Consider the following 19139-nt stretch of genomic DNA (forward strand, 5'->3'; position numbering starts at 1 on the left):
AATTAATATGATTTTAAGTACAACTTGGCACCTAATTTAGGCAGGGCACATAATGTTTTAAAATTAGTTAGTTGGTTGTGGCCAATCCTAGCTAACATGTTTTTAAACATGACTTGACCTATCTACAACAAAAGCAAAGTTATGCTTAAAATAACATTAGTTATCATGTTTTCAAATATGACTTATTTTCCCAATCTAGAGGAACCTGTTGTTGACTTGCTGGTTTGCCCTCACTTTAGACTGCAGAATGTTTAGCTGAAAAAGCTTTCCAAATGTCACCTGATGCTTTGGGTCCCTTTTGAGCTTATGAACTGGACAGTAAGGCCTGGTCTACGCTTGAAAATTAGGTCAGCTTAGTTATGTCTGTTGGGATCTGAAAAATCCATGCTCCTGCCCAGTACAGTTAAACCAACCTAAGTCCCCACATATACAGCACCTGGTGGATGGAAAAATTCTTACATTGACCTAGCTACTGCCTCTTGGCGAAGTGGATTACCTACACTGACAGGAGAATGCCTCCCATCAATGTAGGTAGTGGCTACACTGAAGTGCTACAGCAGTCCAGTTGCAGTGGCACAGCTGTGTTGCTGTAGCGTTTTAAGTGTTGACAACCCCTCGCTATAGCAACAGGAAAGGTTCCGGCCTGCAAAGGTAATCCACCTTGCTGAGGGGGGTAGTTAGGTTGATGGAAGAATTCTTCTGTCAACCTAGCACTGTCTATATGGGGACTTAAATTGGTTTAACTACATCTCTCAGAGGTGTAAGAGATGTAGCTATGCCAATGTAAATTTTCAGTGTAGACCAGCTCTTGGTGAAAACCAGGCCAATACTGAAGACATCGCCTCTAGTTGAGGTCTGAATGGAACCTGTTCATTTCAATGATGGGTAAACTCTGAAACCTAATCATGAACATTTTATCTATCTAGAGATTATCCCTTGCTTATCATCATGATATCTGATCACCAGTTTATATGTCAACATCATTAACTATTTTACTACTGACTGTTTAGCAGAAATATCCAGCTAATATGCTACTCTTGTGTGGTTATTAAAGGTATGTTTACGCTGGACTATTTTTTACCTTGAGTTAATTGGATGCAGACTACAGATGTTTGATCTTTCCCTAAATATTTGTAGCCTGGATCAAACATGTGGGGAGTGCCTACAGGCTTTTATAAACATATTACCAGTTAACTTCAGGTGCTTAATTAATTTGTTCAAGGCAAAAAGGTCTAGTAAAGACCAGATGAAAAAGACCATATAGGTCTGTGTTGTGCAAATCACGATCTCTGGTTCCAATATATCTTTCTACACAGCTGTTCTCCCACTGTTGGTCTAGCACCAACATAGCTGGTATAGGCTAGGCACAAGTGTGTTAACCACTATGTCACTTCTTCTACTTTCCAGAAGTTCCAAAGCTCAGCATCCTATATGTGGGAATTTGCAGAGGCCACCTCAAATAAATATTGTTTTCAGATACTTATAACTGAGTTGTGGCAAAGCACAGACTGGTATTCAGCTACAAACTATTTTACAGGCATTTACAGTAAGTAGACCAACCTTTCTCATGCTCTAATTTACCAACAAATTCTTAAGAAATACAAGACCAATAATCATCCCTATGATGAACAGGGATCTTCAAAATTATTTTGGCCAGTGATTCAGAGATTCCCTCCCGAGATAGATAGATAGATAGATAGATAGATAGATAGACTTGTAAATTGTTTGCAGACCTATACTCAACTGAACCAGAAAAGGAGGACAAACTCCACAAGAAATGATTGATTTACAATCCTCCAATTCTGTCTAATCCAAGTTTTGTGAATGAAATTTATTAATTTGTTTCTTTGCCTGCTGAATGTCAGTTTTGTGGTAGCTTCTTTGGATGGGAATATAGTTGTGAACAAATCTTTTCTACTGTGAATTTCAATCAAAACACTGTGATTACCTATCAGATATGAACCTGCATTTTGTATCACACACAGCCAACACAAAGGTAAAGCCAGACATCAATAAGCTGGTTTTAGAGAAGCAGTGCCAGTCTTTCAATTGATATTCCTTTCCCTGCAACCCACAAATCATACTTTGTGTTTTTATAAAGCACAGTGGACACTTTCAGCACTCCATAACAAAAGTGTGCCTTTATTTCAGATTAAAATTGTATATAAATGTATATGCAAATTAGGTGTGGCCCTCATGATCATTGAAAGTTGCCAGGGTGGTATCTTATGCTGCAAAGATTGCGTACCACTGCTCTAGAGTGTTCACCCATGGTTTATTTCACTGTTGTGATGGTAATCCAAGTGTTCTTACCGATATCTCACAGTCCTTTGAATGTTGCAAGAAAAGCCAGCTCTCTTAGTGTATGGATATGGATTGATGGACAGCCTTCTTTAGTATGTAATATAGCTGAATCAAAAAGAAAAAGACCCAACCAGTAAAATAATCTTGACTTCATAATTAATTCTCTTGTAATTAATCATCAGGTGCTATCGTGTGAATCTATTCTCCCCTCTGTATGTGTGTAATACCTATTAACCTTAATAGGAGTTATGGGCACAAACGGACTGAAAAATAAACCCATTAATTATAATCTTAATAAACCAGTGAGCTGTACAAAATGTTGTTAGTAGTTTTGCTCATCACGATTCCAAAGGCTGGCCCTAGATTTTTGCGGGAATCTAGGAAGCTCCTTCCTGACACTTGTGTAGGTTCCCATCCTACAGGTACTGGTAAAAAGCGCATTCTATTCAATGTTTTTTGGTGGTCTGTGACTTTTTTCAAAAACGTTACAACTAGGCCACTTTGCTATTGCTCAGCAAACCAATACTTTTACCTGCATCATTGTGGTCCAGATTTTAAGATTTCTTCTTTTTAAAAAACAAATTAAGACTAGAGCTCTTACTGCTGCAAAAATTAGAAATGTGAACCAAGTACAAGTGAGGCAGTGATGTCTGCAAAAGCCAGAAGACAGCTTGAAACCACAGCTCTACGAAAAGTGTAAATTGCTCCTTTTCATTTCAAGGGGATGTTAACTCCGACTGTGATACTTTAAATATCAACAGTGTTAACTATTTTAGTACTGTTCAAAGTACACACAGAAAGTTTGGGAAAGTACCAGCCTGTAGCAACCTCCCCACCTCTCCTGATACCTGAAAACAAAAACAAGTTCCTAAGAAGGGAACAGGGCAAGGCAGTTAGGAAATTCCGTATCTTCCATAGCCTGCTAGCACAGGATAGGAATCAGACATTAATTCAGATTGGGACTAGAGGATGGAGTTCTAGTTGATGGGATCTGTGCATGTAAAGCAGGAGTAGGACTGCAAGGAGCATTTTGTAAATACATGCACCTAAAGCACTACAGATTGGGGTGCCAATGGTTTCAATGTGACTTGGATGACCATATGTCCTTTTTATATACAACTGTGCATTAGAAAATTAATTTAAAGAAATTATTTGAACATTATTACTCCAATTGGCAAGAACTCCTTTAAAAATCTGCCCTGTGGCTTTCTATGACTTTTGCATACATATTCCAGCTAATTTCTTTGAAAATCGTAATTTATGAACCTACTATTACCTGCCCACATAAAATTGCTTTTGGGAAGCTATTCTTGAAAAGATTTTGTATTGCCTAGGATTAAAAACTGGTCAGGTTAAGTCATAGTTCTATACAGAGAAACATTCTGACTGAGAAGTAAGTTGATGCCATACTTAGAACGAAGAGCAGATTGAAGATTTATCAAGTTTTCTAAAATGCTGGGGGGAAACGTTTGCTGGAGACATACACACACAATTCAGAATGAGCAAAACTTTATAATAAACGTTGGCCTTCACTCTACAAGGGGTATATAAGGAGAGTAAATACTAGAGCTGGTCAGAAAAACATTGATAGAACCATTTTCATCTCAAGACACAGTTCTGTTGAAACTGAAAAGCTTCTTGAAATCAAGCCAGTTTTGCTGGAATTTAATTTTGGAAGAAAACCGAAACCAAAAGTCCTGGCAATGTCAAAGCGTACTGTTTTGACATTTTTAAAATGACACTTTTTTTTGGAGTTTCAAAACTGTTTGTTTCTAATTTTTACTTTTGCATCATGTAATAGAAAAGTAAAAAAAAATGAAATAGAAATGAAACACAATATTTTAATTTTGTCAAAACAAAATGTTTTGATCAACCCAAAACAATTATTATTTCCCCCAGAATTTTCCTTCATAGAGAATTTCAAAAATTTCAGTTTTCATTCCTATTCGGGATGAAGCCAAATGTAAAAATCTTGAAATCCTTCCTGAAATGGAACTTCCATTATCTGCACGGCACTAATTCATATCCTACACAACAGTCACCATTATGTGAACTCTCTGACAATTTTGAGATGTTGACATAACTTCCAAAAGGACAAAATTGATCAGTCAATCTTCTGAAAACTATAGTCTTCCAAACAAAGGTCCCAATCACATACTGTGATTAAAGACAATGGAGCTGCATACAAGTACAACATAAATCAACGGAGCTCAGCAAGACACAGAAGTTCCCCTGCATCAGGGGTTCCCAAACTTGGTTCACGGCTTGTTCAGGGTAAGCCCCTGGAGGGCCGCGAGACGCTTTGTTTACCTGACCGTCTGCAGGTACAGCCACTAGCAGCTCCCAGTGGCCGCGGTTCGCCGTTCCCGGCCAAAGCGGTGGCGCCGCTTCCCACAGCTCCCATTGGCTGGGAACGGCGAACCGCAGACATTGGGAGCTGCAAGCGGCCGTATCTGCAGACGCTCAGGTAAACAAAGCATCTCACAGCCAGCCAGGGGCTTACCCTAATCAAGCCGTGAACCAAGTTTGGGAATCTCTGTCCTAGATGGAGCCCTACTGACTTCAATCCCAATGCAGGATCAAGAAGGCCTAAAACATTAAACATCCCCCCACCCCAAAAACAAACGAACCCAAACCATCTAATTATATTTAAAGTCTGTGAGTATATGGTCAAGAAGAGACTACTTGTTTCCAGCTTGTCTCTGTAACCATTTTCTATAGTAAACATAAATTGTGAATGCTGCATTTCTTGTAATGGCTCCAGTACTTCACATTTTCACTTCTCTGTCACTGTTCACACGTCCTAATAACAATACATGATGGAATTGCTTTCAAGGAGGTTCAGTCAGCCAATAAACCAGCCTGTACTTGCCCAATAATGTAAATAGACATTTACAGACAACACAATACAGCAGAGTGTGGTGGTTCCTTGTTTTAAATTTTATAACAATAGGCATTTTGGTTTCTTCCAGGTATCTCAAGAGTGATTAGTGAACTGCAAGCTGTCTTTAAAATGTACCTGTCTCTTTTTAAATATGGACAAATTCTGCTGTGACACAAGCATAAATCCAGAGTAACTGTATTGATTTAAAGGGAATAACCAGTGTAACAGAGCTGAATTAGGCCAATCCTTTATTATTTTTAGAGATCTGTTTGTTTTAAGAGTATAAAAGGTAACTTTTGAAAAAAATAAAATTAAACAATTTTAAACAAACTGCTTCTAAGTAAAGAACATTTCTGGTCATACTGAAAGGATGACTTAAAAAACTAGACCCACTTATAGGATAAGACTAAAGGGTGTGACGTCGACTGTAGGTAATAACTTCATTGAAAGTATATATCTAATGCACTGCTGATTTTTAATCATATTTCCAGAAACAGACAGTTTGTGCATATAAAGTCAGAACTATTTATACAGCATGTTCACCTTGTCATCTCTGCCCAATGATAAGAGTCGTGGTCTTAAATCTTAAGCGCTCAGACACCGCAAACACTTCAGACTTTTTTTCAAAAACGTATTTCAATGGTATGCTTGTAAAAAAATGAAAATGTGATTATTTATGAGAAAGAATTTAAACATAAGATTGTTTGCCAAACTGTTCAAAGGAATTCCAAACCCACATAAAAATAGTGGGATCAGATTTCTCATTATGATATAATATTTATATAGCAGTAGCACCCATTGGGAACCCATTGTGCTAGGCACTGTGCAAATACATGGAAAGCACATAGCTTGTCTTGACTGCAAAGTTAACTAGAGTTATAACTCAATGTTGCACCTAACTCAACTCCCATCCACATACAAAAACCCTTAACTCGAGTGCAGTGATGCTTTTAACGTAAGTTTACTATGAACTGAGCCAGGAGGTGGGTATAAGATAAAGTTGTGTGTGTACAAGGCATCAGCTTCTCACACAACCACTATGCACAGTGGATGCAGGCTAGCACTACTCGAGTGGTGCTAGTTATCCAGTGCCTTCCCCCAATTCTCTTGTGAACCCAAGAAGGGCAGACTAGTTCTCCCACAATACACTGCAAAACAATTCACAGTGCACTTAGCTTACTTAGTGCTAAGAAACATGGGATAGGCTCCCAGAAATCTTAGTGTCACTCACAAGTGAGTGCAGACTCAGTATAGACAGAGCAGCTTGTCCATGGCACAAAATAAGACAGCGGTATTATTTTACAATGTTCCACTTGATCAAGAACTTAAGAACATAAGAACGGCTGTACTGGTCAGACCAAAGGTCCATCTAGCCCAGTATCCTGTCTACCAACAGTAGCCAATGCCAGGTGCTCCAGAGGGAGTGAACCTAACAGGTAATGATCAAGTGATCTCTCTCCTGCCATCCATCTCCACCCTCTGACAAATAGAGGCTAGGGACACCCTTCCTTACCCATCCTGGCTAATATCCATTAATGGAGTTAACCTCCATGAATTTATCCAGTTCTCTTTTAAACGCTGTTATAGTCCTAGCCTTCAGAACCTCCTCAGGCAAGGAGTTTCACAAGTTGGCTGTGCGCTGCGTGAAGAAGAACTTAAGAACATAAGAACATAAGAAAGGCCATACCGGGTCAGACCAAAGGTCCATCTAGCCCAGTATCTGTCTACCGACAGTGGCCAATGCCAGGTGCCCCAGAGAGAGTGGACCTAACAGGCAACGATCAAGTGATCTCTCTCCTGCCATCCATCTCCATCCTCTGACGAACAGAGGCTAGGGACACCATTCCTTACCCATCCTGGCTAATAGCCATTTATGGACTTAGCCACCATGAATTTATCCAGTCCCCTTTTAAACATTGTTATAGTCCTAGCCTTCACAACCTCCTCAGGTAAGGAGTTCCACAAGTTGACTGTGCGCTGCGTGAAGAAGAACTTCCTTTTATTTGTTTTAAACCTGCTGCCTATTAATTTCATTTGGTGACCCCTAGTTCTTATATTATGTGAATAAGTAAATAACTTTTCCTTATCCACTTTCTCAACATCACTCATGATTTTATATACCTCTATCATGTCCCCCCTTAGTCTTCTCTTTTCCAAACTGAAGAGTCCTAGCCTCTTTAATCTTTCCTCATATGGGACCTTCTCTAAACCCCTAATCATTTTAGTTGCTCTTTTCTGAACCTTTTCTAGTGCTAGAATATCTTTTTTGAGGTGAGGAGACCACATCTGTACACAGTATTCGAGATGTGGGCGTACCATGGATTTATATAAGGGCAATAATATATTCTCAGTCTTATTCTCTATCCCCTTTTTAATGATTCCTAACATCCTGTTTGCTTTTTTGACCGCCTCTGCACACTGCGTGGACATCTTCAGAGAACTATCCACGATAACTCCAAGATCTTTTTCCTGACTCGTTGTAGCTAAATTAGCCCCCATCATGTTGTATGTATAGTTGGGGTTATTTTTTCCAATGTGCATTACTTTACATTTATCCACATTAAATTTCATTTGCCATTTTGTTGCCCAATCACTTAGTTTTGTGAGATCTTTTTGAAGTTCTTCACAATCTGCTTTGGTCTTAACTATCTTGAGCAGTTTAGTATCATCTGCAAACTTTGCCACCTCACTGATTACCCCTTTCTCCAGATCATTTATGAATAAATTGAATAGGATTGGTCCTAGGACTGACCCTTGGGGAACACCACTAGTTACCCCTCTCCATTCTGAGAATTTACCATTAATTCCTACCTAATTAACTTCCTTTTATTTGTTTTAAACCTGCTGCCCATTAATTTCATTTGGTGGCCCCTAGTTCTTGTATTATAGGAACAAGTAAATAACTTTTCCTTATTTACTTCTCTACATCACTCATGATTTTATATACCTCTATCATATCCCCCTTTAGTCTCCTCTTTTCCAAGCTGACAAGTCCTAGCCTCTTTAATCTCTCCTCATATGGGACCCGTTCCAAACCCCTAATCATTTTAGTTGCCCTTCTCTGAACCTTTTCTATTGCCAGTATATCTTTTTTGAGATGAGGAGACCACATCTGTACGCAGTATTCAAGATGTGGGCGTACCATGGATTTATATAAGGGCAATAAGATACTCTCCATCTTATTTTCTATCCCCTTTTTAATGATTCCTAAGGCTAACTTGAAAGGAGTAACTCAAGTGTAGATAATGTGCGCTAACTCTGCAGTGAAAATATACCCACAATCTATGCCCCAAAGGGTTCATAACTTGGCTAGAAAATATTCAGATGATCTGGACCTGAACCAAGGTGTTCTCTTTGGGGAGTAGGCTTGGAAAAGGGGTTACTGTTCAAAATAAATGTGAGCACACTAGAACGGATACATTCATTAGTCTCATCAAATCTCACCCACATCTGAATGTTTGGCTTTCTGCAAAGTTCTCAAAAGTTCTAACACTCGGGTGAGAACACGTGCCAAAGAAAGTATCACTCCATTTTCACTTTTCTGGACTTCACAAGAGGGATAAAGAAGTCCACAACACGTATCACACAGTTAAAAAGAGCTCAATAACATCCAAATGAACTAGGCTAACTAAGGCCTGGTCTACACTACGCGTTTAAACCGAATTTAGCAGCGTTAAACCGATTTAACCCTGCACCTGTCCACACAATGAGGCCCTTTATATCGATATAAAGGGCTCTTTAAACCGATTTCTGTACTCCTCCCCAACGAGAGGTTGCCATGCTATGGCATCTGCCAGGGCAATCCAGGTGAAAAAGGGCACGAAATGATTGTCTGCCGTTGCTTTCACGGAGGAAGGATTGAGTGACGACATTTACCCAGAATCACCCGCGACACTGTTTTTGCCCCATCATGCATTGGGATCTCAACCCAGAATTCCAATGGGCGGGGAAGACTGCGGGAACTATGGGATAGCTACCCACAGTGCAACGCTCCGGAAATCGACGCTAGCCTCGGTACATGGATGCACACCGCCGAATTAATGTGCTTAGTGTGGCCGCGTGCACTCGACTTTATACAATCTGTTTTAAAAAAACGGTTTCTGTAAAATCAGAATAATCCCCTAGTGTAGACATACCCTTAGTCAAAACAAATTCTTCACAACACGACAATTGGTTTTCTAAGGCAATTGATCACTTGCTTTAGTTTCTTCAAACCCAACCTCTATTCTGATTTGCAGATTGTGGGTACCTAAGATGATAACTATACCAGTTAAACATAAGAAACAATGTGAAATAATGCAAAACAAACAGGAGGTTTGGCAGAACACATTAAAAGTATTTTTCCCTTCTGCTAATAGGAATCTAAAGCCAGACCAACGAAGATGTTACATGAAACACTTAATTGAAACAACATATCCATCCAGCCAGGAGAAACCTGAAGACTGGTTTGGGTATCGTAATGACATCACCGTACTCTTGCAATTAAAGCAGTATCACAAAGAACCATCATACATGGTGACAGCTAATGCAATAAACCCAGAGAGAACTTAAAACCAGAGGGGTACTTATAAAATTGCTATTCATCTGAATTCTGCAATTTCCAAAATTAAGAGATTTGAACAAAAAAATAATCCCCAGGGGAAAAACATGAGATCTCTCTGTCAAATAAAGAACATGGGCACATATAACAATGTACTTCATTTCCAGCTATGTGTTACAATTGCCACTAATGTCAAAGCTAAGATTTTATAAGGCTCCTGGTCAACTAAGAAAAGAGTAGCAAAGAGTCCTGTGGCACCTTATAGACTAACAGATGTTTTGGAGCATGAGCTTTCGTGGGTGAATACCCACTTCGTCAGATGCATTGGATGCATGGGCATGCATCCGACAAAGTGGGTATTCACCCACGAAAGCTCATGCTCCAAAACGTCTGTTAGTCTATAAGGGGCCACAGGATTCTTTGCTGCTTTTACAGATCCAGACTAACACGGCTACCCCTCTGATACTTAAGAAAAGAGTAGAACAAAAGGTGTGTATTAGCAACAATTGTTGTTTCATGTTTCCTTTTGCTGTTGTTCTAGAGCAAATAAAAAGGATCTTCAGTCCAGATATAAAACCACAATTCAAAGTAAATTAGATTACATATCAATATTGCCAACAATTGAGAAAGTACCAATAAGGAAATCGGAACATTTCCTAATAAATGCAACCAAAATTCTTTAAGACAGAGATTTCCTGTATCGCCCCTTTTCCCAGAGGACAGCACAGGATGTGGATAATTAATTCTATTTTAATTTACAATTTGTGACCATAACATCCTTTTACTGAAACAAAACCAAAAAGGAACAAAAAAAGTAAAACAAGAGATTTAAATTTTATAGCATGGTCACTTAACAAAAAGCAACCAAAATAGGTTCCCATCTATTATAAAAAGAGTTTACGATGTGATGTGCTCTAGTTCATACATTTTCATTCTTATAGTAAGAATCACATTTTAAGAGGTAGTTTCACACACACTTCCCTTCTCATCCTGCAGGTCACCTCAACATTCCTGTGTCAACTACAGCATGGATAGACAGAAGTATTTTTAGCTGCCTTTTATGCAACTGTTTTTGTCCTCTTTGAAAAAAGTAAATCACACAAATGTTGGCTCTATTTTGTTGTTTCCATTCCCCTTCCCCATTCTTCTTGGCCCCCTTCTCCACTCCCCTACAATTTTCCTGTTGCCAGGGTTTCTCTTCCACTGCACGTGATTTCTTGCTGCTTGGTTCCCTTTTCCCCTACTTTTGTGGGTTTGCTTAAGAACCATGTGGTCTGCTTCTCCCCATGCGATATTGAACATAACCATCTATCTACCTAATTTCTTTTTCATGTGGACATTCCCCTCCCACTCATGACTGATAGCTTCACTCCCACTGGTGACCTCCAGTCCCCAAGGACAGCTCGTTTCCTCTCCTCCACCTTTGTAGCAGTGGTCCTAATAGAGAGGGCTAAGCTAGATGCTCCTCATTTGCAGTAGAGTCAAAGGATTCTAAGATCTACATCTGTTGAAGTGGCTGGTAATATGGAGAGCCAGCACAAGCAGCTCTCTGCAAAACACCAGCAAGTGCCCTTCAGACTACAGTTGGGAAATTGAGATTAGTGGTTATTGGAGGTGACTGTGAGTTAGGACTCCTAAATTCTATTCCCAGATCTGCTACAGACTGACTTTGTGATTTCTTGCAGGCAGATTACTTAACCCTGGTATGCCTAAATTTACTCCCCTGTAACAGGCCATGAGTGTTGTGTGATTCAGTACTTGTAAAACACATTAGGTTCACTGGATGAAAGGAACTACGGAAATGCAAACTATTATTTTCTAGCAAGAGAAAGTCCACCAATATACACACTAGTGATATGGGTAATGTGTTCTGCTGATTTTTCCTTTCAGGGTTCGATGCACCCTAAAGAGAAGGGTGACAAAATTCAGGGATATTTTCTTCACAGGGCACAGTTCCAGTCTAATATTTTTAGAGGAGGTCCAAGAACTGCCAGTTATTCCTACCCCCATAGCCCCCATCACCAACCCTCCCCTCACCCTCATGCTCCCACCACTCAACCCTTTCATCTTCTTCCTATATAAAAAAGAAAAATGAACTTTATTGCCACCACTTCCAACCTGAATACTTCAGCCACCAAGGGGACACCACTGGCATGGAGCACTGAGCAACTCATGGAGAAGCAAGCAAGTGAGGGATGCTACACACACTAACAATATTTCTTTTATGGAGGACTCATCCTTCAGTGTAATGGGAGTGTGGGGGAGAGAAGGAAGAGTAACATGCGCTGCAGTCGCTCCTTGAGGAGACACTTGTGTAACATTTGCCACATATGGCTGGGGCTGTGACACACTAGTGATATTTCCCATATGTGCACGTGCAAAATATTCAAGTCATAGTTCCTTCGGGGCATGTTAGTGAGATATGTTCTAGTGAGGAATTCCCCATGTGACGCATTCTAGTAAGATTTCTCTCAGGGGTATGTGCGTGCAACATGGCCTTCTGGTATTTCCATAGAGAGGTGACAGTTCTCTGATGGGGGTGGGAGCCTAGAACCACCTAATGTTTTCCTCATGGGTGTGTGAAAAAACCCCTAGCGATGATGTCTCCTTCACAGGTCCATATGTGAATGTATGACCTGCCCTGGGGGCATGTCCCTAGTTTGGTGGGCATGTGACCTGTCCAAGCATTTGTCATGAATGTGTTTGTGAGGCAGGGGAGGCACAACACATGGATGGACATGCTCAACACAGCAACCACCCACACCAAGGATAGGGGTGAAGGGCTGATGGGCTTTGGCCCTAGGGCCCACACACCCTCCTGAGATGGGGGGAAGGGCAATGTATTCCAGTTAGGGCAGATGCACCCAGCCACGAGAAGCTAGGGGGTGGGGGAGGGAAGCAGACTGAAAAGGGGGGTGACCCACCCTTCTGCTAAGGGTGACACTCTGCAACAACATCCCCACCATATGGAAAGGAGCCAGGCAGCCTCACTGGGGGGGAACACCCTGATAAAGGGGGTACAAAGAAGACACCCCAAAGGCACCCCAGAGGCAAAGCTGGGATGGGGGAGAGCTGAGGCCCCAGTGCATCATGGTCAGTGCGTGTGGGTGTGTGCGCGTGGGGGTAAGGTGAGTCACTTCAGTACCTGCCCCGCCCCCTCCCCTAAGGCGGGATCCCACCGGCCCGCGCCGGCCACGGCCGGTTTCAGCCGGTGCCGGGCGGGCGGTTGGTCTCCGTGCGCGCGTGCCGCACGCTGCCCGCTGACGTCAGGCGTGTGTAGCGCGCGGGCGGGCGCCGGGCGGAGGGCGGCGGCGGCGGGTGTTCTCGCTACGTACGTGTAGTGCTGCGGTTTCTCGGGCTGCGCCTGCAGCGCGCTGGCGGGGGCCGCCGGCCCGGCCGCAGGGGGGCCGCTCGCCACCGGGCCCTTCGACATGTTCCTGCCTTCCGCTCCCTCCGCCGCCGCTACCACCGAGGAGACTTTATTATTCACTCTGCGCGGTCCGCACGGAGACCGAAATGCGCATGCGCCGCCGCCGCCATTACCGCCCCGGTTCGCAAAGCATGATGGGATTTGTAGTCCAGGCGCTCGCGCAAACTCCACCAACCCGGGACACAGCTTGGCGGAGCTTCCGGCCTGTAGAACTACAACTCCCAGGGGCACTGTGCGGACATTGCCCCGGACTTTCTTCAGAGCGGGGCCTGCTGGAAGTTGTAGTTCAGCTGCCCCTCGGAAGCCTAGCTAAGCTATGCATCTCCTGGAGGCAGGGGAAAGAGCTGGTAGTTCATTGAGGACATGGAAGTACTGCGGATTAAGTAGGGTGCATACACGAGTGATTCAGACCTGTAACCACAGCTCAGATAAGAGAGGGTGATGGTTAGACTTGGAAAGATCATTGTTAAATGTTGACTTCACCGTGCACACACAAACCAGGGAAAAATATTTTCATCTATAATAAAAAAGTATAGATATACAAAGTAAGAAACTGCTGCTCGAGGGTTTGATTCAAGGCTATTTACAGTGTATATTTTCACATGTGATGTTGACAACTCGTTTTCATTTATCCCATGATTTCCCACAACTGAAAATTTAAATAGATACAAATTGGAAAAAAATGCTTACAAATAGACATTATCCATCTACAGTATTAAAAAAAATAGAATTATGCCAAGTTATGATTAAATAGGATGTGGGGAGATATGCCATTGCTGTAATACATTGTAATCTACTGATATTTTTTAAATAGTAGACTTTGTAACAAACATGGTCCTTAAGTATCCTCCTGACAACAGTTGACTTTTTTTCCGTACAGTAAATTGGGAGAAAGACCTTTGTGAATAGTGTATGTTTTGGGACACGTGGCTTTTGTGAAGGTAATGGATAAGTTGGTTTGCAGAGGATTAGAGAGGTATTTTCTGTATATAACTTCATTTTCTCTCCCTCCCCTACTTAAAAACAAAAGGCAGACATTCCAGCAGAATGTCATGCAGAAGCTGATTCTGTAGTATTAATTTCCACATTTCCCTTCTTTTTACTGCTTACCTTACCCCACAAGGCAGAAAATGTCCAAAAATAGTCAATGAATAAATAACAGCACACTCGATTTGAGAAGGATGGAGAGAGTTGTATGGAGAAGCTGCCTCTTTATAGCTAACCCCAGATTCTGTATCAAAGTTGGGTTATCAGGATTGTGGACACCTTTCATGCCTTCCAAGGGAGGAAAAATTGAAAGTAACATTACCTCAGGAACTTTGCGGAGTTTTGTGTGTAAATTATCTTCTTCCATGGGGAGATGATATAAGCCTTTGTACACAGAATTTTGATATCTCAGGCTCAACACATAATTATTAAACCCACTGGGCTATTTTAGAGTTGGGGAAGGGAGGGAAAGAGCACAAGGATTTATGAGCGCAACACCTTTCATTTTAACTTGGCCACTAGGCACAGATTGAACAATGTTAATATTAAACTCTAAAGGCATGGTCTACACCGTTTTTGTATCAGTATAACTATTTTGGTTAGGTAATGTCTACACTTAAAATGCTATAGCAGCACAGCTGCACTTCAGCCTAGTCACTCACTACAGAGAGGGGAGGGGTATTCCCCTTGCAGTAGTTTATCCACCTCCCTAACAGTCAATAATTCTCCTGTCGACCTAGCACTATCTACACCAGTGGTTAGCTTGGTTCAACAAGGTCACTGGGGTGCAGATTTTTCACACCCCTGAGTAATGCAGTTGGGTTGACTTAACTTTTGAACGTAAATTTGGCCTTGGGGTGTGATTTTTTTTTACCTAAATAGCTACAGTGGACACAGTTATGCTGATACAGTTTAAGAGCTCATTATCCTACATTTACAGGATTAAGAAAATGTATAAGGATCTTATACAGTATAACTGTATCCACGCTTGTAGGAGTTGTACTACTTTAACTATATCAGTAAAGTTACAAATTTTGTACATAGAAAAGACCAAATATATAAACAAATAAATCACAGTAAGTGATGAGCCTGTAGAAGGAGAAATGTTGAATTATCAAATAATACTCAAATCATCATAAAGTTTATATATATAACACACACACTCACCTCCACTTAAGACTAACATGTTGTGACACTGTTTAACCTAGGGGAGCTCAAACTTTTCATAGTGCTATTGGAGAGCCGATCTACCCGCCGATTTGTGATTGCACAGAATCCCTGTAGTAGCTACATCATTTGTTTATAAAGTAATATTATGTCAACATTTACCCGGTAATCTTTTTGTATCTGTCTTTTAAAGGAATTTAGCAGCCGCACAGAAGGAATTATCAGCACCATGTGAACAGCCAGCTCTGTGGACCACCAGGAGTGGTTCCACACACCCTCATTTGAAAATCACTGGTTTAAGCCAAACAGACTGACATTTTATAGACCAATTAGTCCTGGCACTATCCTGGTTTCTGCTGTTTGTTCTCTTCCATGCTCTAGTTCGGAAAACCCAACATACACTCTGAATGAAAGGCAACACAGAAAAGTTAGGTTTTACCTGGCAAGTTTGTTTTGTCTGCACTTTGTATTTTATTATCTGTATGTGTCTGAGTAGATACGTGTATCTTTGGAATTTTGCATATGAGCCTTCCCGTCATAGCTTGTTTTAGTTTTAGTTTCATTTTCTGTAACCGCTGGATAGCTCCTCTTCAGTCCTAAACCAGAACAAAAAGTTATAAAAGTATTTCTATAGTTAGAGGCTTGGGCAATCATCATTATAGAATTACAGAAAAAAAGTCTACAATCAGGACGTAACTTTTGTTAATAAACACTAACCACAGATTTATCTGCAATGTTAATAGTGTACCATCCAGTAAAAAAACATGCAGTTGTCATCACAGAGTGTTCCAACTTGTAGAGTTTCTGGAAGGCTAGCATCTTCATTGTCTCTAAGCACCCCATGAGTCAAATTAAAATGGGCTCCTCCTTACAGCCATTGAGTCTTGGCTTTGGAAGGAATGGAGTGTAAGTAGGTCCCTGTTCCAAAGTTTCAGCTACTAAGCTCCTTTCTTTGTTGAAAGGATAAAAGACCACCATTATATAAAATGAATGCAAAACAGTTTTATTTAGATCTAATTATTTTGCTTTCATAAAAAGTTACTTTTTTATGTGCAAACCCCAAAGAACAGGAAAATTTAACAGAGAATGAAGACATTAGGTGTACAGGATATATATATATATGTAAACCACAGCAGTCCCTATCCTGCAGCACGTAATGGATCTTGTCACATCATATTAGTTCAAGTCTGAGTTAGTGTATAACCCACATCTATGCAGAACTTCTTATTGCATATGGCAAGAGAGATGATTAGCAATGTTGTGCTAAGGGGTAGCTTTGGAAGTGGCTTGCTGTAATTATGAGTTGCCACCAACAAATTATTGAAGCAGATACTGATTTACAATGTGATCAATAGTTTGCAACTGATGTCCACGGTCACACTGTCTCATCTTCCAGAGGTGTAAGAGATGATAGCATCTGCCATGTGATGTTCTGAAATGATGCAATGTGGATTGTTTCTGAGGTAGGTTGAAGCCTGGAAGTTCTTTTGTCTGGTTGTCAATCGAGTTTGCGACATTACCATTATCCCAGAATTCTTTCCAGTGTGCCACAGGATTGAATGAGGATACTTTAAGAGCTTTAGGCAAATTATAAAAAGGCTTGTGAGATTTCAGGCATTTCTACAAGAGGTTCCGGTGGTCTTCATGAATTGGTAAATTCAGGATGGCCATAATTCAATTGTACTCACAAGCTTTATGTGTGTCTCTCCAGGATCTTGGGTGGGGGTACATGTGCCAGAGTAGACAACCATTGAATGGGTGTTGATTTTACTGTTCCAGTTATAATTCTTATTGTGATATTAAGCTTGCACATCCAGAGATTTGGCAGGTAAGCTGTCCACCCTGCCTGGTGCACAATATTCAGCATTCAAGTACACCAGTTCTACCATTGCTGTTTGACAGGTGTGTGCATCAGCACCCCATGTTGTTTTTTGGACATGGCTAGTTCTTCCTTTTACTTTTTTGCATGTCTTTACCAGATGAAATTTAAAAGTCAAGCTTCTGTCCAAATTTACACCGAAGTACATTGGATAGGGCTAGTTTTGGACCTATTCACTGTGAAAGGTGACATTAAGTCTTTCCTTGGCAGCTTTATTGTTTAGGTGAAAGACTATTACCAAGGTTTTGGAGGAATTAGGACAGAGCTTTCAGTATTGAAAGTATTCTGCCATTATCCTGAGGTTGGCATTGAGGATGTCACTGATGGTGATGAGGTCTTTGTATTGTACCGTAAGAGCGTTGTTCTCAGCATAAGTCACTAATGTAGATCTTGAATAGTGAAGGAGTCAACATGGATCATTGAGGGTGTGTGCTTTGCTGATCTGCCCATTCAAGAGAACATAGTATCTACAGTTGCTCAACATTGTGGCCAGGAGTCACATAATGCTACAGCATTTGATGACCCTTCATGCCTTGAGCAACAGCCCATATCTCCATATTGCGTTGTATGCAGCAGATAAACCTGTCAATGCAGTTCCATTTTTTAGATTCCACTGAAAACCAGCCTCAATGTAACTAGTAATGGTAAGAACCTGGTCACAGCAACTTTGTCCCAGCCTGAAGCTGGCCTGTTCCTTTTGCAGGATGGCCTCAAAGATAGGGGTGAGATGGGCCAGTAATACCCTCTTGTGATGGAGTGCCTGTCTGCCCTCTTCCCATCCTTGGCTGACCTAAGAACTGCTCAGAGACTCATCTTTTAGTTCCCACTCTGTATAATTTATTCAAGTCCCTCCACCAACACCTGTATAGTGCAACACAACAGTCCTGATCCCAATGGGCCCTTCATAAGGGCCCTGGAAAGACAAGAGATCTCTTTTCCTTTGGATCGCCTTCAATCTGGGCATAGCTAGCCCTGTCCTCCCCACTTACAAGTCTTTCCTGCCTTTTATCAATATTGTCAGCTGATGAACCAATTAATTCTTTAACTCACCCTTCCTCCCCAACTGATTAGCTCATTCCTATTTACTCAATCAGCTGTCACTGGGGAAATTAATTGAGGCTACAGAGATCAGCGTACTGACTCATCTGTCAGGCCTCAGCACTCTGTCACACCTCTCCATTAATTTATGAGCTTGAATTGGTCTGCCAACAATGCTCGTCCCTTGAGGAATTTGGGATAAATGCCATCCTTGCCAGCAACTTTTCCACTGTGTGTGACCATAAGGGGTTTATTTATTTCTTCAGTAGTGTATGGGGATGATGGTAATGAAGTGGTGGGGCTTTGTTAGATGTTTAGAAAGAGCTCTTTCTGAACCTTCTCTGCAGTACTGGTTCTGCCTTTCACCCTCACTTCTGTTTTTAATCTGTGAATCCCGAGATGTGCTTTTGGGAGGGTGCTAAACCTGGTGCAATATCTATTTTAATATGTAATTCTTTATTTCAGTTTGCAGGACATACAGATGTGATCAAGAATCAATATAGAGCAGGCAGTTTTAGGTGTTCAGTTTATGCCCTATGTACAGTACATTTGAAAACAATGCCATAGTCCACGTGAGGCATTTTGGGCCTGATCCTGTTTATCCTAGTCAAATTCCCATTGAGGTAAGGATTGCACGATTTAGCCTATCAGTTGTTAAAAATGCAATTAAATGGTTCCATAATCCTTGAGATGGTTACATTTCAAAACAGACACAATCTTACTTACATACAAAGTCATTACATAAATAAATGTATTCATGTCTAATATCGGTGACATCATAGCAGAATTTTCAGAAGCCTTCATGATCCATTGTTAACTTTGAGTACTCAACAGCTGACCTTCCAGTGATCTGCCACAAACCATCCATCCATCTCCTCACTGGTTGTCCCTGACTACAATGACCCTCCCC

At 41.1% G+C, this 19139-nt stretch overlaps 2 protein-coding genes across 13 annotated transcripts in view; both read right to left on the reverse strand.

The window, feature by feature from the left end:
• UNK (unk zinc finger) overlaps positions 1-13284 on the reverse strand; it is a 65932-nt gene extending 52648 nt beyond the window's left edge. Inside the window, exon 1 of one of the 4 annotated variants that reach the window (XM_044982939.1) lies at positions 13064-13284. In XM_044982939.1, the coding sequence (XP_044838874.1) occupies positions 13064-13161 (98 nt within the window). In that variant the 5' untranslated portion in view covers positions 13162-13284. Of the gene's footprint in view, positions 1-5731; positions 5839-13063 lie in introns of those variants that run through there. The other 3 variants (XM_044982937.1, XM_044982936.1, XM_044982938.1) reach the window with 3 other exon arrangements.
• Positions 13285-15732: 2448 nt separating this feature from the next.
• The window catches only part of LOC123345460, a 34518-nt gene continuing 31111 nt past the window's right edge, over positions 15733-19139 (reverse strand). For 4 of the 9 annotated variants that reach the window (XM_044982379.1, XM_044982377.1, XM_044982378.1 and 1 more), the window contains exon 16: positions 15736-15908. In XM_044982379.1, coding sequence (XP_044838314.1) covers positions 15787-15908 — 122 coding nt within the window. In that variant the 3' untranslated portion in view covers positions 15736-15786. Of the gene's footprint in view, positions 15909-19139 lie in introns of all 9 variants that reach the window. The other 5 variants (XM_044982373.1, XM_044982376.1, XM_044982375.1 and 2 more) reach the window with 3 other exon arrangements.

This window comes from Mauremys mutica, chromosome 12 (assembly GCF_020497125.1).
Source record: "Mauremys mutica isolate MM-2020 ecotype Southern chromosome 12, ASM2049712v1, whole genome shotgun sequence".
Classification (NCBI taxonomy): domain Eukaryota; kingdom Metazoa; phylum Chordata; order Testudines; family Geoemydidae; genus Mauremys; species Mauremys mutica.